We start from the raw sequence: 24,545 nt of genomic DNA, 5'->3' as shown, positions 1-24,545 counted from the left end.
ACCATTAACATACTGAGCCATTTCTGCATGAATTACTTTTACTTTAAATATACTAAAGATACTTTAAATGTACTTTGCAAATACTCACATACAATTAAATGCAAACAAATATTAGTCATGGAGAATTATTAAAGTGTGGTATTACTGCGGAAAAGAACTTGAATACTTCCTCCACCACTGCCTCAGTTACATGGATACCACATACATTCATTAACCATTAATACGTCAGGAGTCGGTTGTGGTCTTGATAGCACTGTCAGAGTTAGAGTACAGGAAACAAGCGTGACACCAACGATTCGTTTACAGATCTTTAAATCAGGCTGATTGGACTCTAAGACTCAGAGTTAACTTGAATTAGAGGTCGGTTTGTAATGCAAAGACTGCCTCTATCCCGCCCATCTGAGAGGGAACTTGACCTCGGTTTTGGGGGGGGGGACTCATCTCTTCCCTCACCGTCAGCCTGCCTGTTCCTGCTCTGACCGGTAGAGGTCGCAGTCTAGCAGTCACTCCGTGCATCGCATGGATGTATCCGAGCGCTCCCACATGACAAAGCTACAGCGCGTCTGGAAACCAGGAACAGAGCACGGGCGGTTTTTTTTTTTGTTTTGTTTTTGGAGAAACAAGATCAATTCTGCATCTTTACGGCTGACAAACAACTTCAGTGAACGCGTTACTTTGTATTTTCTGCCGACAGTGAGACGGGCAGCTGCCCCTCTTTTCCTCCCTCTCTCCAAGTGAACTTTATAGGGATGTTATATCAGAGCATCACCGCGCTGAAAGCCCTCGTAGTGCTGAAGTAAGACTTGCACGGATGTGAGGAGTGAGCGGCTGGAGACACTCGGTCCTCTGCTTCTTCTACTACTTCTGCGACTTTTTGTTCGGTTTTACACACCAAGTGAAAAAGCGAGGGAGAGAGAGTGTGTGTTTGAGTGCAGGAGAGAGCGAGAGAGAGAGAGAGAAAGAGAGAGAGAGAGAGAGAGAGAGAGAGAGAAGTCGCACCGGTTTTTTGGAGCTACGCTTTCATGCCGTCAGTCTTGCGGACTCTGAGATGGACGTCAGATTTTATCCAGCTCCCCCTTCAAGCGTGGGCTCATGTACGTTACCGACTGACTCCGGTTTGGACTATTACCACTCCAACAAGGTAACAATTATCTCTACTTTACGAGCTGATAGTCGGTCAGATGTGCAGCCTTCTGTGGGGTGATGCACGCTCGCACATATGCATGGTGGCCCATGTATGGCTGCATATGATCAGGCGCAGTGTCTGAGCGAGAGCTTCAGTGACAAGTGCTGCACTTTGAGTCCCCTCGGGATGAATTAGATCGAATCAGCTGCGTTGTCACCGAACTTTGTTGTCTTTCCGATGTGCAGAAAACTCAGCCGCACAGCACACCTGTTCTGAGCTCGAGCGCGCGGGTTTGCCTTTAATTAGAATTTGCTAATGTGTTCATCTGGATGGAAAGTGTGGGGACGTTGTGCTGTGGCTGTCCTGTGAGCTGAGTTGGAGCGCACCACTCTCTCCACAGCGCTGGGAGCACTGGCGAACGGTGTCTGTGAGCAAACTGGACACGAAATGTGCCTTTTTTTTTAAGCGTATACGTGTAAGCCAGCAGATTGTGCTGTGCGTAATTGAAACCTTTTCGAGCTAAGTGCGGAAGCACTATCTGCTCCACGCAGGTTCCCACCTGGGTCAGTGCACAATTAGTGCAATAAACAACTATCATGATTGCGTCTAAATGATGCATGCTATGAGCCCGGCTATTTGCGATGCTCGAAGGCATATAGGCTGTCGTGCGGCTTGCGACTGACCAATCCGCATATTTATGTGTCTCATTTGGTCTCACTGCTCGAGAAAAGTGCTCCCGTGAAGAATATGCAGTGTTCTCACGGGCTTTGTTATCAACACCTTTTTGCGCATACATTCAGTCTCATCAGTGCGCACATAATAAGTTTTTAGGAATTAATTATTCTTCAGCGACCTATAATAAGAAACCTCGAGGTATTTTTTTTATTCTAAATGATTAAATGTTGGAATTTATTAATGAACATTTGTGTGCATATCAGGAAGAAGTTGCGAATTGCGTTTTTACGCACGAAATGGTATCCAATATTACCAGAACCTCTTTTTTCAAACCCCTTGTTTGGTAAATCGCAATGGGAATAAGTTTTCTTATTTGAAAAAAGTATCACAAAATCAGTTTGCATCATCTTCCTTTGTAAAGGTAAATGTCGACGAGTTTCCTAATTTATGCAGTTATTGATATTTCTGTTGAATGTCACGAGGCCTACTGTACAGAGATCACTTTTTCACTGCTCCACTCGGTCCATGTGGTCTGCAGCGGTGCTGACTCTTTGCTTTACTGACAAAGGTTTTGCATGTAGACAGATGAAAAAGCACAAACCTGCCAAATAACCCAAGATTACAAATCAAAAGCAACAAGGCTCGTATTCGTCTTCATGTGGTCAAGGTAAAACTTGTGCAAACATTTGGCTGAGCGAGAAGAAGGCATTATACCCTCGGCCATTCAACAAGGTTTGCTTGCCTTAGCACCTGGAGGGAAGCCAGGGGGCAGTTAACATTTGCTGATGACAAAGTGAAACATTATAGCGCAGTACAATATTTGAATTGTTAATCTCCCCTGTTCATACACGCAGTCGCCTGTATGTATACATGAACAGCACACGCAGTCAGCTGCACACACAGACACACACTCTCACACTCGCTCGCAGAGGGGTTTGAATTACGACACATGGGTAACTTTACGTCGACTACGTCCGTTCTTTAACCCCTGACCTTCTACACATCAACATCAACCCTTTAACTATAAGATAAACTGATCCTAAGTCTGGAGTTCACCTTAAACCACATCTTAAATTAGCCTGTTATTAAAGTGAGGACTGGCAAAACACTCTCACATGGAAAGGTTTTTGCAATCTTTTTGTCCTTGTGATAATGCTAGTGTTCACGCTGTGCATGGCTAGATCTGTCTCACATGCATAATAGGCATATATACAGTAGCTGCAGTATATTTAAGATCACAATGAGCCCTGGCTCTTTGACCAAGGCCCTGTCTCAGGTCTTGTAGTGTTAACACAATGAACCGCACTACTTGTCATGATTCAGCGAGCGTGGAGGTTGTTGGCCCGCTAAGAAGCAGGTTTGGGTTTCAAGGACAGAATCGCATAACATTGTCATTACTGAAGTAACAGCTGTGACTAAGATGTAGAGTGACATATTATCTGTGCAGCCTGCTACACATAACTGTTGAATAATGATACAGGAGCTTTATATGACGATTTGGCAATAGTTTATCTTAATGGCAGTTTCATTTCGGGAGCAGGATGGAGTTGACCTGCTGGAGTAGCACTGTGTTAGCAGTGCCACATTGGTCCAGTGCTACATCACCTGCAGCTGTTAAGCGGGAAGCTTGCAAAGATGATAAAAAATGATTTTTTTTTTTTTAATTTCACAGCCATTATGTAGTTAGTTATGGCTTTTGCATGCTTGGTTTGAATGTTTTTTGTTAGAATATTTCACAGGAAACTGGAAAGATGAATGTATGTCACTGATTTTTGCATTAAGTTGCAGTAAGTATGGCCTGGATTTTTTCCCAAGCATAAGCCACAGCGATAAATAATTTCTATTCTACACTGTCAGTGCTGTGCACATACAGGGTCTGAGCTGGCACAAAAGTCTCAAACCCTCCCGACTGAGACCTCCTGGAAGCTGTTGATTCTCCATCATTTACACTTAAAACAGGCAGGAAATAGCTGGTGTGAAACTCGCTGGTGTCTTTATGCATTACTGTATGGTATTAAAGATGCCAACCAGGAAGTGAGCATAATAGTATGTGGGAAAGTCCATATATAAAAGCCCATCACTTCCTGTTCTAGTGCTGTAAACTCAAACACATCTATTTCTGAGGGAGACTATTGGGCTTTGTATGAAATATTTTTGTGTGTGTGCATGTACTTGGACCTGTAGTCATCCTGTTTTCTACCTGAAGGGGTTAATGACAGAAGAACGTAAAGAATGTGTAAGCTGAAACGGGTTTGAGCTGATTCATTCGGTCTAATGATTGATTGATGTGTTTTCGGGAACATGGATCACACTGACATGAGAAGTCAATACCACAAATCCATGAATGCACTTGACCTTTGAATTTGGGGAATGGTTTTCCTGCAATTAGACGTCAACCATCAACTAAATATAGCATGCAACAATCATAAGTGCTGATTGGTGATTGAGTCTAAATGATCTAAACCCCAAATGATATGAGATGATTATGCGAGACAAAAACGCCATTGTGCTTCCCCACACTTCATTGTAAATTCCTTGATAAAGCAACCTGTGCATCCACATTTCAGAACAATGCAAAGAAGTGCACATGAGGGAAGCATCGATTTGTATTTTGCTATGAACCCCACGGCTCTGTTGCTCTTCTCAACTCCATCCAACTTGCATTGTCCTGCACTTGCACAATCACCGTGAGTCATCTTTACTTTTCGCCCAAGATTTCTCCTAATCTTTTTGAAGCCTCTCTGTATCTTTCCTCGCTGAGTGGGAGGCTTGTTTGTTCAGCGTACACTCAGCTGTGTATACCAGCGCTGAAGGCCACTTCTTCGCAAATGCCGGTTTTAGCGGGAGACTATTTGTCAAATGCATTATGACTTGTGCATACCCCCTGGCAGAATCACTCCGGTGAAATGAAGTTGGATAGATTACTGTAGCTGTTCCACTTTCTCCTCATCCCTCTTCCCTCTAACAGCACGGTGCCCAAGAGAGAGGCTCTCGTGTAATTATACTGTAGTTATACTGTAGGTTTATAATCCAATGGTTTGCAGATGTTATTCTTTACATAGTTGCAGTGGGTTGCAAGTTACTGTACGTTATTTATATATGCTGAACTCGTTTTCACCGCAGTGTTGGACAGACACTTTATTGATACACACTTTGTGCAGTGCAAGTACTTAGAAGAAGTGATATCTCAAGCAAATCGTTGCTGTGTCTGAGTATTGGGTGAAGGACTGTATGCATGCATTTGTGCGTATGCATACCTAATTGCTAATATACCTTGAGGCGAGATGTATGAAATATGTTTAACAAGATAACCCTCATTTATGCATTGATTTGCTTTGTAATGCCTCGTCGCATATCTTTCTACGAGTGCAAGCAATAAGCAGATGACATTTGTCCACCCGAAGAGCAATGAGGCCAGCTTTTGCACCCCCTTTTCAAGTGGTCCGTTCCATTTCCACCACTATCCAAATCACTGTATTAGTCATGGGATACTTCAAAGTATGGACAGGAGAAAATATTTTCCATGTTGAATTCTGAGAATGTGTGCGTGTTTTTTTTTTTTTTCCTCTTCAAAACATGACGGTAATAGAAACAGAAAAAGAAAGAGTTATTCCAGCAGTACCTCATTCTGTACACAGAGAGAAGTTAATTACATGGAGGCAAGCATTCTTGGGTCGACAGCGTGGACTTGGGGTTTTTCATTGTGCCCATTCATAACATTCTGCTGACTGGCCAGTCCGAGATGCAATATCCCAACCGTTCTCACTGGGAAAAAGTTAACCCATGCATGGCTCTAATGCACACCACAGGGAAAAGTGCAGTCGAAAGCTGCTGGAACTGGGAATACTCAGCGGCCAGTTTATTGTTGTAATGCAGTTCCAGGCAGTTAACTCAAAGTAAATAATAGATAAAATGGAGTCATGAAATGAACATTATTTTTTTGCATTTAAAAAACCCTCTAACAGTCTACTTTGTGAAGTTATTTTTTGGTCTAACCACTTCCTGGCACTATTCATAATCAAGTCTTTCAGCCTCCCCACCTCTCCTCCTCTTTGTGTCTAACTTCTTCTCTCATTTACCTTCCCAGCAGCAATGTCAAAAGGTTATGGAGGGAAGCCGGATCGCCTGGGGCTGATTGTGTCTTTGAGTTAATGATAAGTAGCTACAGTGTTATTCTCCGGAGCAGTGGGGCTTAGATTGTGTTCTGTGCACAGACCGTTACAGTGGGAGAAAAACTGCATTTATGAAGACTTTGTTGCTGATCGCTTGTTTTAAACACAAGAAAGGAGAATACAGGGCTGAGTTGAGTCCATTTTCTGAATAGAATTAGATGGATAAATGGTGGATAAGGGAGTTGTAGACTTCTTTTGACTCACTTCTGCTACAGCACAGTTACAGCAGGAAAAATACCCACAATGGTGCCACCACATTAGTGCAACTACAGTTTTTATTGTGCAGGTACACTTACATGGGGTATTTGAGGACAGCAATTGGCTGTTTAGAGACCAGGCCGAGAGGATACAGTACTGTCCATAACGGGGATTTACCACCATGGACTTCAGTTTAACCTACAGGATAGTGAAGGTGACAGAGCCTCTACCAGACTCTGCAGCACTCCCGTTGCTCTGCTCTGTACTTTATAATCTCGACCAGACGTGACTCAGAGCTACTAGAGGTGTTAAGAGGGTCATAAGTCATGTATGGCTGAAAATAGATAGTATAGTTTATCCTGCCTGGTTAGCTACTTAATCACCTAGGTCCATAGAAACAGGCTATTTATGTCGATGATTGATTGTATTAACTGCCAAGAATTCAGTCATGACAGTGCATTTTTTAAAACTCTTCCCAATATACTTTTGTGATATACTACTGCTATCCAAATCATTTCTATGCTGCCATCACATTGTAATCTATCAGCCAGAAAGTCGGTCTATTATAAGAAATCACCAGACTGCTTTCAGGGGACGACTGATAGCAGGTTTTCAGGCTTCCTGACACGAATGGCAAACTGTAACATAGTGCGAAACACGGCCACATCACAAGATGTCAGAGTAATTCCGATTTTGACGTTGATTGCGAATCGAAGCGGCCCAGCCCCGGCCCGGCTCATGCCCCTCATTAAATCACATTAACCCTAATTATCGTCACTGCCCCTTGAAACCCAAATACTACAGTCAGGCTTGACTCCTGGCTCCTCAGCTGGATGCTGGGTGCGTGTTTCATCCCCTCGACTTGTGTAAAGGAGTTCAAGGCGTTTTAAACTGTCTTCACCTCAGGAGGCCACTGGTTCCTCAGTAGCAATAGCCCAGCCTGTCTGTGTGTCTCTCTCCCAGTCTGTCTGCCCCCCACCCCACCGCCCAGTTTCCTTGTGCTGTTTTATATTCACTTCTTGATTGGTTGGGGGATGGGGTGCTGGAATAGCATTTGAGAGGTTAGCCGGTTAGTGTGGGGAGGGGGAAGCAGATTTGGGATGTGTGGAGAGAGAGAGAGAGAGAGAGAGAAGGGGTTGTAGACTGAGGGAAAATGGAGAGAGATTTTTAGGGGTACTTTATTTTTCAGCTCGCCATTGAGTCTGTAATGTCATTCAACAATGTGGAAACCAAAATGAGCCTTGCCACCAGATGTGTTCCAGTCCAGATAGCGACTTGAAAGACAGACGTTTATTGTTTTAGTGCATTTGGTGTGGTTCAAACCCAAACTGCATGAAATGCTGATTGATGGATTTCACTAATGAATGTGTGTGTGTGCGTGTGTGTGAGTAAGACAGACAGAGAGAGAGAGAGGGAGAGAGAGAGAGAGAGAGAGAGAGAGAGAGGCATCTGCTTCATGTGATTTTTTTAACCATTTCTGTGCTCTGTTCCACGCTGTCTGCTGATGAGAAGGCGTGCATTTCACTGTGCTACAGTAGCATTTCAAAGCAGATTCATTCTCTTTCTATCAGTGCAGCAAAATGAAAAAAACAACCATTTTTAGAAATGTTTCCCTTTGATATCTACAGAATGTTTCTTTAAAGCATATAGACCAAAAATTAAACTGTATAACAGGCTTCAATAGAGTTAAGAATGGCAAACATACTTTGCAGCAGGACGATAGCACACAAAGTTGTGGCATGGTGGGCTCTGATTTTTGTAATAACAAGACGAAAAAGTCAATATTAACATTCAAAGTGCTGCAAACTTCTGTTATGCAACTTTACATCTCTGCTTCACCAAGGCAACAAGCCAACTTATTTTTGATGCTGACATTTAGCATCATCCACAATGCATGTGGTTAAGACTGCATGTCAGGAAGTGCGCAGCTCTCTTTTTTTTTTGCAGCCGTTACAGCATCCCCACCATGAACTGCACGTCCTTAATTATCATAAAGTAACATTTTTGTTGCTGCTATTGTTTGGCAATTAAGGTATCGGCTCGCCAACGTGGTCAAAACAAAGACAAAACATTTTTGCTGCTATTCCCCAAACAAGAAAGCTGATCTTCATTAGAGTAATTGCTTCGTTTCATTTCTAAACAAATAGACCACAAAGTGTTTATTCTAGATGTTTGAGATTATGACTGCAGTTATTGGCCTTGGCAGATTTGTGTAAAGCAGGCTTTGCTACATAAATTAGCATGCTCATTGTATGAGAAAAGCATATCAACATTTCACATAAGCACAGACGGAGCTCATCATCTCTGACTTTCACACTCGCCACTCGGCAGAGATCTTGCAGTTCATCCTACAATTTGTTTTTCATTTCATGTCTCTCTGCGAATGGTATATTACAGCCCATGTTTTGGTCCTATCATGATCTATCATGCTCCATGTGAAATGGTGCGACACTGCTGTTTAGGCTATTAGCAGGAAATGAAACACTAAGGAGAGGAAGGAGGCAGGGGGGAAGGGAGATTTTTGGGCATCTTGACAGGTCAGAGTGGGTGAGTTTTGACAGGTTGTGCACTTAAAGATAAGATTTGCCTTGGATGTCACAAGATTGGGAGGAGCAGTGTTTCTATGAAGCTTAAGTAAGTCGGTGAACGCACCAAACCACCCATCAAAACAATTAATTAGGGATTCATCATGAGCTTTTGTTGGAGGTGGCTTTCGTCGCTTCTGACGTTGATTCAGTCCTTGCTGTATGGAAGGTTCTTTGTAATAAATGGTTGACTGACAGCTGATCCAGGTACAGGTTGTAAAGTTTGAAATTATATAAGAGGCCCCGGGAATCTGCCTGTCGGAGATTTGTTGGCATTTCAATGCCTTCGCTCCACTCCTGATGGGTGTGTCCTCAGAAAAGGTCGGCGAGGGTGGCGTGATCCAACAGATTCCATAGGATGAATGTATAAAAACACTGATAAACATAGTGTCTGCGCTGTGGAAGAATGCAGCTGTCGGGTGTATTAAGAGAGGTTCGCAACATGGGCAAACATGAACAGTTGTCTTAGCTTCCTGAGGCATGTCCTGTGCAAACAGAGCTGGAGATGACGAGTTCAGGTCCACGCTCAGAGACCACAGGCCCACTGAGTACACACACTCTCTCACAGGTAGACGCACACACTCACACATGCAGATCCAGGCGTGTCTGCACTTGCATAGCATAAATAAACACAGGCGCACACGTGTGAGCGCACAGACCGCAGAAATGCTGTCGAGCTGTTGCTGCTGCTGTCGTGTTGTACAGTAAGAATGTTTTACAACCCTGATTACAGAGAAGTTGGGACACAGCGTAAAACCTTTATAAAAACAGAATGTGATCATTTGCAAATGAACTGCCAACAGTTTGTGAATGTTGTGTACAGCCGAGCCTTTCCAGGATGCCCCTTTCATACCCAAACAAGCTACTATCACCTGTTACCAATGAGCCTGTTTACCTGTGGAATGATCCAAACAGGTGTTTTTGGAGCGTTCCACATCTTTCCCAGTCTTTAGCTGCTCCTGAACCAACTTGTTTGAAACATGTCGCTGCATCAAATGCAGAATAAGACACAGTGTCTGAACTTTTTGGGGTTCTATTATTAATAGTTCATTCTGTGATGAAACACATTTGTGGAAAGATTTTTTTTGTGTGTTAGATTGATCTGAAAGAGAGGTACGCTTTTATCTGTTAGACTTTTTTAGTTTCACACATCTTATTGCTTCTCTCTCTCTAACTGTCATGGTGGCTTTAAGTCACATGTGTGAACAACATCATCATGAGGTGACATTGTTAGTGATTAAGCAAGTACACTTGTGACTTGTGATGTATTAAATGTTTTTTTGTTGTTGTTTGTCAGTAGATAGTCAGTAGTTACTCTAGGATTGCACAGGAAGTTAGTTGGCTGGTGAGACCACCAGGGATTGGTCCTCTTCCGTGTACTGTTTGCTTCTGTGCCAAGTGCATGTGCGCCTGTGTGTGTGTGTGTATGCGTGTGTGAGAGACTCCCCTCCCTATCACTGCAAACCCACAGTCCCCTCAGGCCCCATTTTGCCTCAGTCTAGTAAACCACCTCTGGCACTTTTGGGCTTTGTTCATGATATTTTCATTGTAGCTTTGCCTTACTTTCCAGGAATCCCACTCGCTGTGTGTTGATAGTTTTTGCTACCCCTTCATTTTCAATGAGGACCTGAGATAACAGCGTCAAATAAGAGCACTTAATCTTATAGGAAAACTGTACCCTGTACTTAAATGTAGATGTGATTTGCTGTAATATGGCTGTGTTTCAGCTTTTACTCTCCACTTCTGAAATCTTCACACACATGCAGAATAATGCTTCAACAGGAGCTCGATGTAACACTTAAAATTTTGTACTTTCTGTTCATTAATTATGGACCTGCAGTAGCTGCTTCAGGTCTGTTTTAGGCCTCAGTATGCTGATTGGTATGTGGTGTGTTGGTGCAGCTGAAACAGAGTGTGTTCACTGTGCAAACACAGCATTGCTGGTGCTCCTGGTTTCACTTAATCTTTGACACAAAGGCACTGGCATGTGGCTGGGCTCTCAGACAGATTCAGTGACAGAGGGAGAGAGAGAGGTGGGTAGGTGGACATAAATAGCAGGATAATTGCATAAAAGCTCTCACATTTTTAAGATTTTAGATTTATTTTTTCTTTTTTAGGCTATCTAGACAGGAAGATTACCTTTTTGGGGGTTTCTGTAGGCCTTGAATGTCACAGTCAGTATTTAGGATTTCCTGAAGCACACACAGCATTGTGTGACTGATACCATGCCTTGTACTTCAGTCACCTCAGGACCTTATTCTGGGTTGTAGTAGAAGTCAGTCTACTGCCAGTCTGGATGGATGATTTATTTGCCTGCCATCCCATAATTACCCACTGGGTAGATGGGAGGACCTCTCTGAGATTATAGTTTGTCTTTGCAGTAAAAAAAAAAAAAAAAAGCCTCAGACTCTTTGGCAGTAAGCTCTTTTAGAAGATCTTTGATGTTTTATCAGGCATTGAAACATTAATTGGAAATGAATTCATCATGTCCGTAATGATGGAAATGGTTAAACAGACTGTTAGAAGCATTTAAAAATGGAAAACATTTTTTTTTCCCAATTTGTCATGCTATGTGGAGTTGTGTTCTTAATTACCGCAGTTTTGCTTGTTTGTACTAAGATGTTACCTCTTGGCGCCACAGACTGTTTGCGAAGTTTGATACCTTTCAGATGCATTCAGATACCGAATGATTATTTTCACATGAAAAGAATTGTTTCTGTGCTTTTTGGACGCGGCTCAAGGCTAGAGGAGTGAATCCGAAAGGAAAAGCGGTGACCTCTCATCAGACTTTGACAGGATTTTGCTGACACCAGTCATGGGTAATCACCAGCTCCTTGGCAGGAGGAAGGCGTTAGCTCTTTCTAGATATTCACCACCTAATATTCTTTTAATTGACTTCAGAGAAAGTGTATCAAGACGTGCTGATGAAGTTACAAATTGGCTAAAGCAGCTCGTTCTGAGAGCCAGATCTCCTTGTTCCTTTTGGTTTGGTTTGTTGTACTTTCTCCTGCTCCGCATAATGACGAGGGTGGAAGAGTGGAAGATTTCAATTACTCAGAGAAAGTCAAGGAGGTTGTTGAAGTTTGAGAAATACAACACGGGCTGGTTGCTATGTGGAGATTGCGCCCATTTGGAATGTAATTAAATTGGTTTGGCTGCTTGCCAGTGAAAAAAAAAATACATTCCTTTTTTTTCTCATCTCAAATGAAAATGTATAGAGTGTTTTGCTGAAAAATACCTGGAGGGAACAGTAGGCTGTTGAATATTTGTAATACAGCTTGCACCGTGCAGTTGAAATGAGTTTTGAGATGAGTTATCCGTTGTGGTTTCCCCTTTGACATTTCAAAGGTATGCAGCTTTTGAACCATGGATTTACTGTAATCTATTTTTTTTCCTATTATTGATGTGTGGTTGAGTTATAAACTGTAAATTGGCTTCTCTGCCACTTCACTGGCTGTGTCGTATCAGAAACCATGAGGCCATGGTGCAGAAAGAGACTTCTGTAATAATATTTGTATGCGTAGTCACATGTAAACCCCAGTTGTTTCCCTACTCTACATATGAAACTAAGTAACGCTGCTGTTAACCAGAGGGTGTGAATCTTCAGCCCTCCTCCACAATGCGACCAATCCATACTGAGACATGCAACCATCCTAATTTGAATGGACCAACCGAATTATACGCCAAGACACGCACAAGAAAAAAACGTTAGAAGGTGAAAGTAGCTTTGAGGCTGCTGCAGAAAGAATTGAGGAATTGCGATGAATGGCAACGGTATAAATCTGCAATCGTATCTCCAAGTCTGCAAATCTCAGTTTTAAGAATGGGTCTGTCTACAGCACTGAAAATACACCCACAGTTTACATTCAACATCTGTTATTTGATTGATAAAAGGGCTGGGAAAAAAAAAAAAACATTTAGCAATACTGACTAATAGGTAGATAGATAGCGTGGCTGTGTTATCACTTCCTTCCTTTTAGCTGTGCAAAGACCAACAGTAATTGCCATTTCAGGTTGTTTTGGCTCTCACAAAGTACAAAGTGATCTTCCTCTCCTTCGAATGACTTCAGAGCAGTGTGAACTGCTAAAGGGAAAACAAATTTTCTCAGATTTGTGTCAGAGATTTTTTGCAAATTGTACCGTTCAAGAGAACTTTCAAGGTTTTATTCCAAGAATTTTTCAGGCTGAAAAACTAACAGCAATTTCTGACCAGTCACAATCATGTGAAAATGCCCTAAATATTGTATATATGGGGAAAACTGAGAGAAATGGAGCAATCAGGAGATACATTCTGAAGCATAAATGTGAGCTGTTAGGTTGTTGTGTGTTTGTTGTAGAGTATTAAAAAAATCCCGCTGCCTCTGATCCACTGCTGCCTGATCTGCAAATGGATCGAGCTGCCCAGCCGAGCCGTCCTTACAAAATCAGCCTGGCATGGCGTTATAATAGCTTTTCCTTGTACGTGTCCTGTCAGATCAACTTAGCCTCTTCGGGGGCTATTTTGGTGTTAGTCACACAGTCGATAGAGGAAAGTACAAGTCCTGTGTGTCGCCGCTCGTCCCCAGAGAGCACATGGAAATATACTTGTATGCCCAGAGCTGCAATGCCATCATTATGCCATGACACTTTTGGAAAGCGTACTTTGAAATCAGATCCATGAAGCGAGGGAGAGAGGTGCTGAGATGATGAGCTAATTAGTGGGGTCTACCACGATAGTGCTAATGACTGTTTGTGGGTTTGTGGGCGCTGTCGCATGCGTGTGTGTGCGCTCATGCTGCACGGTTGATTTTCAGTCAGAGGCTTAATCCAACATGCACATGACAAAGCCTGCTAAGTGAATCAAAAAGCTGTGTATCAGTGGAAACAAGGCCCCTCAGTCTCCTCAATGGAGCTGCAAAGATAGAGCGAATGGGCACAGACGCATGCCAGCGCACCTTCAGGGCATTGATTGTGTGCCACGATGCTTTCATGTGCCTCCCCTGCCTATGTCGAATGTAAACTCACATCTCAATAAAGGCATAGGATTTTTTTTTTTTTTATGTTGTCTATCGTGTGTGCGCCGTGCCAGATATGTAGATGTGAGAAGAAGTGAGTAAACGTGTGTGTGTGTGTGTGTGAACCCAGGCTTCAGGATACACTGTTAAGCTGTAAAGTGATGCAGGTTTCCACTATTACAGCCGTGCTCTTGCGCGAGGCACTAGAACACAAACATCTGACGGAGAGGAAGAGGAGATGGAGAGATAGAGCTTTATCTGGTCGACAGAGAAAGAGGCCTGATGAGCAATTCTGCCACCTTTCAGAAAAAAAGGGAAAGAAAGAGTAGAGTAGAACTGAGTAGATGCATAACACACATTAGCCTGAAATCACGCACGCAAACCGAGTCGGAGTCCTCTTTCCCAGGCATGCATGTGCTGACAGCTCTCACTTTCACTTGCTCTCACTCACTGTTATTTTCATTAGAGCACGGGGAATGTTGTCTAACATCGAACATCAGCGTTCCCGCCACAGCGAGAGCGTCACATGGTCGTTTTCAACAAGTTCTCACAACAAACAACAAAGTAGTTTGTGTTTCAGTGTAGTACAGAATGACTTTAGGCAATCAGGCAAACACTTTGGGGAGGGGTTGCTGTTATTTCAGAGGAAAACTGCAGCAGAAATGGTTATTTGACTTATTGATTTGGTGATCAACATCAAATGCCAACAGTTTTGACAACCCATAAATACTTAAATAGCCAAATATCAAGCAAAGAATGTCAAACAATTGCTGGCTTCTCCTTCTCAAATGTGAGAATTTGCTAATTTTCAGTTAATTGAGCATCTTTGGGGTTTTGGCTGTCGCTCGGACAAAACGAGCTATTTAGTTTGTTTCTAACGTGATGACTTGTGATCATCCACAGATTAATTGACAACAAAAGATGTGTTCTTTGCAGCCCTCAAAGAAAGCAGTGGAGATATGATGCAAACCATCTATCCAACCTGTCCTCCTCTTCCTCACGAAGCACTGAATGCATCGTTCTGAGCTGTTTGAACAAATGTCCAGTGCTGTCCAGTTTCTAGAGAGGACAGCCTTCTGGTTTTATGTCTGCGAAGGTTTCGTGGTTTGGATCAAAAAGGTGTCTCTTGGAGAGTGAAGCCAAAATATGCAAAAACGTAGATACAGAGAGGAAATCCATGAGCCAGTGCTTGACCTTTCAGCAGCACTTCCAGCTTTTCTCACATTACAGCTACATTTCTGCATTTCTCTTCGCTTTAAAGAGCCTCTTCGGATGCTCAGAGGATTCCTGTTTGTTGACATCCCTTTACAATTAAAAGAGGTTTTCTGCAGTCATTCCGGCTTGTTCTGCGTATTTGGCAACTACTATCGCTAACCAAGTAACAAAGCAGCACGAGGGGTAAGCAGGTCTCATGTACGACACCGAGGTGACGAATGAGCTAATTGGGGATTAACAGTTAATAACTGAGAGAGGTGAGAGTGCTGAGCCCCTCTCTGTGCCAGAGTCTGCGCCGGTATTTCTTTCTTGGTTGTGCTCATCGCTGCTCCTCACCTGCCATGCTTTTGTTTCTATCTCCCTGGATCCTCATCCTCTCTCTCCCACCCTCTGCTGAATTTCTCTTCCCTCCTTCGTCTATCCCTCTTTTTGTTCTCTCCCGCTCTCTGGCTGATTCTCATCAGCCTGTATTAGTTGCAAATGCAGAACTAAGTGGCTGTGACAACATTCTCAGATGCTCCAGCTGCCACAGATTTATTGAGTTATTAAAGTAATGTACTGTGATTAAAAATGCTAATTTTCCCTAAATCGTACGCCAGCTTACATTTTTTTTTTTTTTCAGAAGCTGATTTAATTACATGGAAAATGAAACAAGGGTTGATGATTCAATCTTTGCAGCCAATTGCTTCTTCATACAAAAAAAAATGAATTAGCTCATGATACAGAATTATTATTTGGGTTAGAAAAATGAAATGACAGTGGGCTTCTTTTAGATTGAATAATCAGAGCATTTGCTGTTGCACTGTACCCACTGTGGTGTGTACAAATGCTTATATTTGAACCATACATTAGGTTAGCTTGTATTTTTTAAATTTTTGATGTCATCTCAGCAATCTTAGCTCAGGCAATAATGTGTGAGGCATTGAATTGAGGGTAAAAATACGTAGAAATCCTCATCTTGACACTCAATACACGCAAGGAAGTTCTGGTTTTACATTTAAAGCATGGATTTTAAATAAAGAAAGAGAAAAAAGTTTCCCTTTCCAATATTATTATGAATTGTATCCTCGTCTGTTCTGAATAATTTCCTTTCCCCTGGGGGATTTGTTCAGTGTGCTTTCCTTGGCTCATTTTGGCCCCTCATTATGCATTCATGTATTCGTTTATATAATGCGCAGCACTGCAGCTTCATTGGACAAATCTCAGTCGTTTTGGACAGCATTGCATATGATACATGAATGGTAACGTTTCTTTTCTTTGAATTCGTTTTTTTTTTCTTTACTTCCACTTCAAGCAGTTTCTCCTGCTGCATTTATTTTGCAGAATATGCAAGGCCCCTTTTGAACATCGCTGGATTGAATCGGCTGCTGAAAAAGTCATTCTCATTTGAATAATGAGACAGAACTTTTTTTTTTCTTCCCCGTGATCAGCAGCACTGCGCTGCACCGTTATTCCAGCCCTCTGAAATCTCTGCAAGATGACCAGCACAGCTTTAGGTATCGCTTGGATCCCCTCCAGATTTCTCAGCGCGCCGTAACAGAGCCTCATCACTATCACCGCCACTTTACAGCCCTGCCTCCTGAATAGATCCTAGAGGTGAGCGTGTGAAATACCCGCGACCATGTCAGGCGTCTTCTCCTCTCTGGACTCGTGTGTGGAGTACAGCAGAGCGAGCGACTCCGGCCTTCCAGATGTCCGAGACATAGCAGAGGCTTGTCAGCTCTGTGGCTGAGCTCTAAATGGGTCAGTCTCCTTGATATCACACAGCTCCTTCACAATGACCCCACTGTTCTCCTGATATTACAGCATGCCAGGTGGCTCACTATGAAAAGTCACGGCCAGACAAATATGGACTGCGCCTGTATGTGAGAAGTCAAGAAACACACATGCACATGCCCACATGCGCCTCATGGTTGCAGAGTCGTTTGCTTGTTGAAGGTATGGAGATGGTTTTAATACACACTACAGCCCAAAATCACATGCTTTCCAAAAGAGCTTAAAGACGAGGCTCACTGATCTGTAAAAAAAAAAAAAAAAAAAAAAGTATTGGATTTTTCTTTCACTGTATGATCTCACGATTCAAAGCTTGGATATGGGGGAAAATACATTCTTCATTGATCTGCACTTCAGCGGTATATGCATGCCTGTATGTAACAGAACATGCTATACAGGGAGCTCTGCAGAGAGGAGTAGGAGGCTAGTAACAAAAAGAGATAGAGAGGGAGAGGGAGAGGGGGTGGGAGGATGGCAGTTCAGTGATTTCTGATTTATGGTTTGATTACAGTCTTTCCATCCTGCTGGAGCCCGGCTGTATTTGCCTGCATCACGTGAACTTTTTCTCACATGGCCTAGTGATGCAGCAAGCTCCGGCTCGTTCTGCTCCTCATCAAAACGAAACACACATTTGCACATGCACACCGGTAGGACGGCATTCAGGCAGACAAACACACACAGATACACACTGACTGAGAGATAAAATGGAGAATGGCTCTTTTAGTCAGCTGAGCAGTCTCCCCTCCAGCAGCTTGGCAACCATTCAGTACCATTTACCTCCTACTGGGAAATAATATTGATATTCATAAATGTACGCAGTAAAGGGACAAAAAAACGCGCCGTACAATAGAACGGATTCGAGCACAGGTGTCCACCGTCTAGAGTTCACGATTTCCCACTCATCGGAATGAATATCAGCACGTTTATTACTGCGCGTATGAATGAGAAGCCACAGTCTCTTCATCTAGAATGTCAATGCCACCGTTTTGTAAGAAAAGTAGCCTTCAAAATTTAGACAATGGGCCTTTTTCTTTCACCTGTAGCTTGCTGGATATCATCTCCATTAATAGTCCAGAAGTGATCAGACCTTGGCAAGAGAGAAACAGTAGCAAAGTGTGCTCCCTTTATGTGCCATTAGTGTTTTTAACCAGCATCGATCCACCTGCATTTAGACCATGTTGGTGTATGAATAGGATGAAAGCTGCACTGAAAGAGCCAGTCACCGATATCATGTCTCCCCAGACATTCATTAAACTGCCATTCATTCTCCTCCTCAGGCCTCCCTAGGCCTCTTACTTTGAATTCTCTCTACTGCACATTCTTTACCGGGGACTCCTGAGCCTTGTGAGTGAAGTAGTACATCCGAGTTCACCTCGTTACTCAGCCTGGTTATGAAACGCTTCATCGAGTTGAGAGCTCGTAGAAAATGGAGGTCTTGATTTGCAGCTTTGGCAGGAATAATAATTTGCACTCTTGTAGGATATCGTTTGCGTTGTTCACTTATCTGGTCCAGCTTGCCAAACGAAGGGATATTTGCTATTTTAAATTGTCATTGTGAAATGATAGCGCCCCCTATGTTTAGGTCTGACTACAGTTTGTAATATCACTTAAATTCTTAAGGCTGCTGATGACTCAACTGCTGTTGAAATGAACGAAAGTGAGTTTGAATCAGTGCTAGCTACAGTAGTCTAGCTAGCTAGCTAGCCTCACCCTAAATGCTTAATGTGCTAAAGGGACAGATGTCTCGCTAACAGGACTTAACAAACACGATGTGGGTTTGTTGAAAAAGGGGACCGTTATTATTAACGGTCGATGACGCTTTCCAGTCAATAGCGTGTCACAGAAGCTGACAGCGCGTCTCAGAGCGAATCAGTCAACAGCTGCCGTGGAAACACCCACTCAGAGGCTGAGACACTGTTTCCACTGATATGTCCAGAAATCATATGTCCTCTATTGTGAAATGGAAAAAACACGTACAACAGCTGAAGCATCACAATAAGAAGGCAGGAGAAGTTAAGTTTCAGCTCAACTCATTTTCAGCATTTCAAGGAGAACATCAGTTTGAACAATCATCTAGATTTTGTGCCTCCATGCATCTGAAATGCAGGTTTTCGGCTACAAGAGGACTCTGATCGATATAGTTTATGATAAATAAGGGTCCTCCTGCAGTGTTGACAGGTCAGGAAATGCTTCCTCCAACAGAAATCTAACAGAAAAATGGGGATAAAATGAAAATGAACTGTAGATTATGCCCATCTTTTGTGCTGTTGTGCTGTTTTTAAATCCAATTTTGACATTTCTAAATTGTTGAGAATATCATTTTAAATTAAATATAAAAAATAATGTGCACCACCCACAATATAAAAATCTGCTCATGGTTTTGTGGATGAGCCGTAATTTACTACAGTCAGTCAACCCAGTCAGTGGACCTGATTGTTTCTGGCAGCACTCAGAAAGATCTCAAATTAACACCTGAGAGCTGATGTTAAAAACCTGTGAACACCGAAAAAAGGCCAACCAGAATGACGGGTGAGCTCGCAGCGGCTCCGGCATCGGCAGGTACATTTGAATATGAACGGCCCCGACTGAAAGGTTATGACCCATAAAGAGGGGGAACGATTTGAGCGAAGCGTGCAGCGGGGAGAAATGTCAGAGTGAGAATGGCAGGAAATATGTTAGTGACAAGGAAAAAGCTGCCCCTGGTATTCTAGAGCCCCGATGAGTAAAAATAGGGCATTGGGCAAGAAGGCAGGAAACCAGCAGAGCGAGGCCTCTAGTAGGAATTTCTTCTGGGGAGGAGAGATAAGGGACTTAACTCCCTCCTGTCTGGGCCAGCCGACTTTAACATGCGACATGTGATCACTGATCACTTATGTAGAGATGGACAGAGGAAGAGGAGATTGAAGAATTGAATAAATGATTTGAGCTCTGAGTGATGTGTGTGTGTGTGCGCACTGCTGTGTGTCCTAGTGTGTGTGTGTGTGTGTGTGTGTGTGTGTGAGCACTTTTGTGTGCTTTCTGATGACTTGTCAGTCATCGAGCATCGGCAGGACTTTTTAATTAGGTCAACTTGTGACGGAAACCAAAGATCGCACACACATATGAGGACTCTCACATGCAAAACACACGGTCATACACGCATACAGTACACCACACACACATGCACGCACGCAGGCAGGCACGCACGCACATACACACACGCTGAGGTAATGGCTCAGGAGTGGAAAGTACCGTGTGTGAGAGTCTGAGGTTCCTCAGGTTAAAGAGTGGAAGTTAGACAATAAACAGTGGCCTTATCAGGCTCTGGGCAGAGCTTCCAACCTGATAGCCCAACATATCACTCTGACTATTAGAAACAAATGTGACCTCTGCAGCACTTGCCTCAGCCCACTCACTCCTGTGAATAAGCGATTTTGACAGAAAGGACCTTCAGTGGCACGTTTAGGATTTCAGACTGCGTCTTCACTGCTATTTCACCACATCACGCTGATGGCGCCACATTACTCGATTTGCCCGAAGTTACGTGACATCGCCGGGACGAGATTTATCAAGACTTTTTACAAATCAAATTTTCAGGCCTGGTGGAATGTGAGATCGATGCCCCCAGAGGAGGCGAGACGACGAGATGATTATCACATCGTTGATTACAGTCATTTGTGCGTGGCGTGGCAGTTGTTGAGCTGATTGGGCGTTCACTGACAGCTACACAGTTGACAGGCTGACCACTTCTTATAAACTGTGGGTGGTTCAGGAGTTCCCGATGCTGATCTCGTGCAGGGACAGAGTCAGAACGTGCCAAACGTCGGGTGAAAAGAGGCTAAAAATACTGCATCACAGCTTAACATTTACACCAACAATAGAGGCCAATGACATTCATTAATTGTTTTCAAGTGTTTTATTCCTGTCCTGAGAGGAGAACAAAACACAGCCCTTCATTCTAATGATCAACTGTGCATCACTTATTTCCTAATGAGGATTGTTTGCTGAATTTATAACAGTAGGAGAATTAAAAGGCACACAAATCTACCGTTTGTTGACTAGCTGCCACCAGCTGTTAACGTAGCTCGACAGACTTTTGTTTAAGTTGTTGATTGAGATGATTTTATTCTGAATAGAAGAGCTGTCCCAGTTGTGCTACTTGTTTTTTATTGTTATGAATAGTCTGCTGTTTAAAAAAGGTTTAATGACCTGCAAGAAGAGGCAGCTGCAGATTGAGAACAACACGAAAGCAGGAAGGTAAAACTCAGCGTTCAATCTCAGAGGTCTGGAATACAGGATTTGTGCAGCCAGCGCTCTTGACAGAATATCAGCTCTGTATGAAATATGCTTTATGATAATTAGAGTTGAAAGACAGAAGCGCTTGCATTGACAAGAGGAACGGTGTTACATAAGTGTCCTTATGTGTCCTTGTTGTGTCCAGTCGCTGTCATATTGAGGACGCAGCCTTCCCTCCAGCAATATTGCTGTATGAGACAATAACCTAAATACCTGTCGGATTTCTCTCCGCGTTTCTTAACCTCACTCTATCTTTGTGATCCCATTTCATCCTCACTTCTTTTCTCTCTCCCTCTCTCCCCCCCTGCACCCCCTCCTTACCTTCACTCCCTCATGGTCACTCTCTTAAGTGATTGCTACATTTCATCTCACGGTAAATCGTCCGTCAGCCCGGTGAGCTATCATTATGCAAATGATGGGCAATTCAATTTCAGTTGGTCGGAGGGGGAATTTCTAATTAGGGTGAGGCACAGCACTCAAGATGGAGAGAAAGATGTAAAGGCAGGGAGAGAGGAAGGCAGAGAGGTGCTGTAAATGGATAGCAGAGAGGGAGAGGAGGAAGGCCGGAAGACGAGGAGTATCCATCCACGAAATCAACACCTGCATTACAATTATACTCTTTAGTTGCTCTCCTGCCTCCTTCTCTTACCATTGTTTTTCCTTATCCAGTTAATTTTAATGAAGGACTGGCATCGGAGCTTTCCCAGAAAAGGATGCCTATAAAGGGTTTCTCATGCTCACGGCCAGATTTATGATGTTTTCACCGTGAAAAACACTGTAAACTCCAACTTGGAGAAAGATGGACACACAAAAACTGTTTAATCACACTGATACTAAACTTTTCATGACACTGTGGTGAAGAAAGTTCTCAAATTAGCAAGAAGGCAGTTTCACATGGGGGAAAGGAAGAGTGCTTAGTGTAAACTAGAAATATCTATCTTTGACTCATCTGCTACTTTTGACATTACAGTTGTTTCATAACTTGTGGCAAGTCATACATGCAGAGTGTTCACGGGGGTTTGAGTCTAAATCTGAATCATTTTGCATTTCTTCATAGATTGTAGGAATTTCCTCTTGCTGTTTTTCAGGCTTTTGGTGGAATTAGTCAAAATCAAGTTTCAAGTCTTGACAAAGCAAGTCTCAAGTTAAGCTTTTAATGCTCGAGGACTGATCTAAGTCAAGTCAGGAGTAAACTGTCAGTCGACCATGAACATGATAACATTTGAACAAGGGCGATTATTATCGATTGATTTGTTTCATCTAATGAACGGGGGAAAAAACAGATTCAATGTACAGCGAAATAAAACAGAGAAAAGCAGCAAATTGTCATATTTTAGAAGTTGGAACGAGCTAATCATTGCCATCTTTGCTTGAAAAATGACTGAAATGGTTAATTAGGTATCAAAATAGTTGCTGATTACTTTTATGATGGTTGACAAATTGGTTATTCAGCTAACTGTTTCAGTTCTAATTAGAGCATTTTCCTTTCAGAGCTGCTTTAATTGTTCTTCTTGTTTGTGTTTTTTGGGTCTACATTCAGTTTACAGGCCGCATAATTGAATAGCTAAAGTGTGTGGCTACGAGACGCTTTCTGTCTCACAATATTTCTTACTGTTCTGCAGTTTGAAAGCCTGTAAAGGGTGAGGTCTCAAGTGTCGAGTCGAGTCTTAGGTCCTCGTTTTGTCTGATTCTCAGGCTACATCTGTCCTTTCATTGTGCAAACAGAACCGGAATAAAAGGAAGGATGTTAAAAAACATGCGGGCTATTTTCTACAACGACACATCTATGCGCATTCAAATGCATCGCTGCCAAGCTCTGCAGAATGAGTGAATAATAAGATGTCAAATAAATGAACTATTAGACCCACATTTAAATGTACATGTAGGGTAAGTGTGTACACATGTAATTATGTACACACACACACATATATATGCACGTGTATGATAATGTGGGTGTGTAAGACTTTACCAGTTAATTCTGTAATTACCACTGATTTGCATTTGTCTACACTGACGCAAACCGTCTTCATTTATATGGATTAATATTGAATGTTCAGTTTGATCCATGCTGCATCGTTTGTATGTTTTCAGTCTGTGTCCCCTGACTGCACATTTTTAGTGTAACTGCTAAAAATCGCTTCAGTGTCAAGAGACTTGACGTGATAAATACAATTAATATATATTTTCCGTATGTGCAGGTTTGTGAATTACATTTTCACAAATGATTTTTCACGATACTGTCAAACTCGTTTTTTCTTCCCGTCACTGTAATGAAGCACTGGGCTTGTCTATTTTTATTTCTTTTTTTATTCTTTCAGCAGCCCAGAGGGACCACATGTTTCCTGCAGAGGAAAGAAAAAGACCCTCGGTCAGACTCTTCCATCACGATTAAGCGAATGTGCTCAATTTACCTGCGTAAGAAGGTTGTTTGTGTCCGAGTGTGTTGCCGCTTAGTTAACAGTCATTTAGGATTTGATTTATGCGTTGGTTCATTTCAGTCTCGCTATCACACACTGTCCACTCTGTCTTTTTGTGTGTGTGTGTGTGTGTAGGTGTGTGTGTGTGTGTGTGTGTGTGTGTGTGTGTGTGTGTGAGTGGGAGTCTGTAGACATACTCGTGTGGGTGTTTCGACTTTTTTGCGCAGCCACACATATCTGAACATGTGTAGGTGTATGAATATGTCGGGTATCAACCATACATTCTCGCACACATTGACACACAGGCGTGCACACGCGCGCGCACGCACACGCAGAACAGAGGATTCAGCTGAGATCAGCAGCTCACCCTAGGCTGTCAAATATTCTGTCAGCACAGCCCAAGAATCACAATTGGACTCTTTGGGAGGCATTAATTCAAAGCACCGTAACAATGCTCTCTGAAACCAAATCAACTGCCTGTAGTCAGCATATCAACTCTCAACTAACTCTCTCCCTCTATCTCTCTATCTCCATCTCTCCCTCTCTTCTTGCCTCCTCTCTCACTCTCTCTACTCTGTCTTTGCTGCCTCGTCTTTTCCTGTCCTCACTGCCTCTCTGTCTCTCTCTCTCTCCCTCCGATGTGTGATTGAACTTCCAAATATGTTGCTAAAGCTGACTTACTGTACAAGAATGCCTAACATAGACAGTGACTTCCTCTGCAGCCCGTATCGTGTAAAAGTAACACGTTTGTTTGAAGTGAATGCATAGAAACGGCACACGGCAAAGCATTTAGAAGACTCTCAAGCTTTAAATTACTGCATTTCAAACGGTAGTTTAATGTAGCTTTTGCTTAAACTGAAGAAGGCCGTGCTCAGTTTAGGATCTTTATAAGAATAGTTACACAAATAAGAGATTATAATCCTTCAAATAACTATTGTTTGCATCAATAGAAAATAGAGAAAAATGGCTATCAGCCTATCTCAGAGCACAAGCTGACGTCTTCATGTTGCTTGTTTTGCCCAACCAACACTCCAAATCCCAAAAATATTAAGCTCACAATGATTTTCAACAAAGAAAAGCAGCAAATTCATTAAGTAAATGGTCGATCACCAGAA

General features: G+C 42.6%; 1 protein-coding gene across 2 annotated transcripts in view; it reads left to right on the top strand.

The window, feature by feature from the left end:
- Positions 1 to 493: 493 nt before the first annotated feature.
- tox2 (TOX high mobility group box family member 2) overlaps positions 494 to 24,545 on the top strand; it is a 92,302-nt gene continuing 68,250 nt past the window's right edge. Inside the window, exon 1 of one of the 2 annotated variants that reach the window (XM_070959141.1) lies at positions 494 to 1,141. In XM_070959141.1, coding sequence (XP_070815242.1) covers positions 1,049 to 1,141 — 93 coding nt within the window. In that variant the 5' untranslated portion in view covers positions 494 to 1,048. The remainder of the gene's footprint in view (positions 1,142 to 24,545) is intronic. The other variant, XM_070959142.1, reaches the window with a different exon arrangement.

The sequence above is a fragment of the Chaetodon trifascialis genome, chromosome 3, assembly GCF_039877785.1.
Source record: "Chaetodon trifascialis isolate fChaTrf1 chromosome 3, fChaTrf1.hap1, whole genome shotgun sequence".
Taxonomy (NCBI): domain Eukaryota; kingdom Metazoa; phylum Chordata; class Actinopteri; order Chaetodontiformes; family Chaetodontidae; genus Chaetodon; species Chaetodon trifascialis.
The sequence above is the reverse complement of the archived record's forward strand: the minus strand, read 5'-3'. Positions and strand labels throughout refer to the sequence as shown.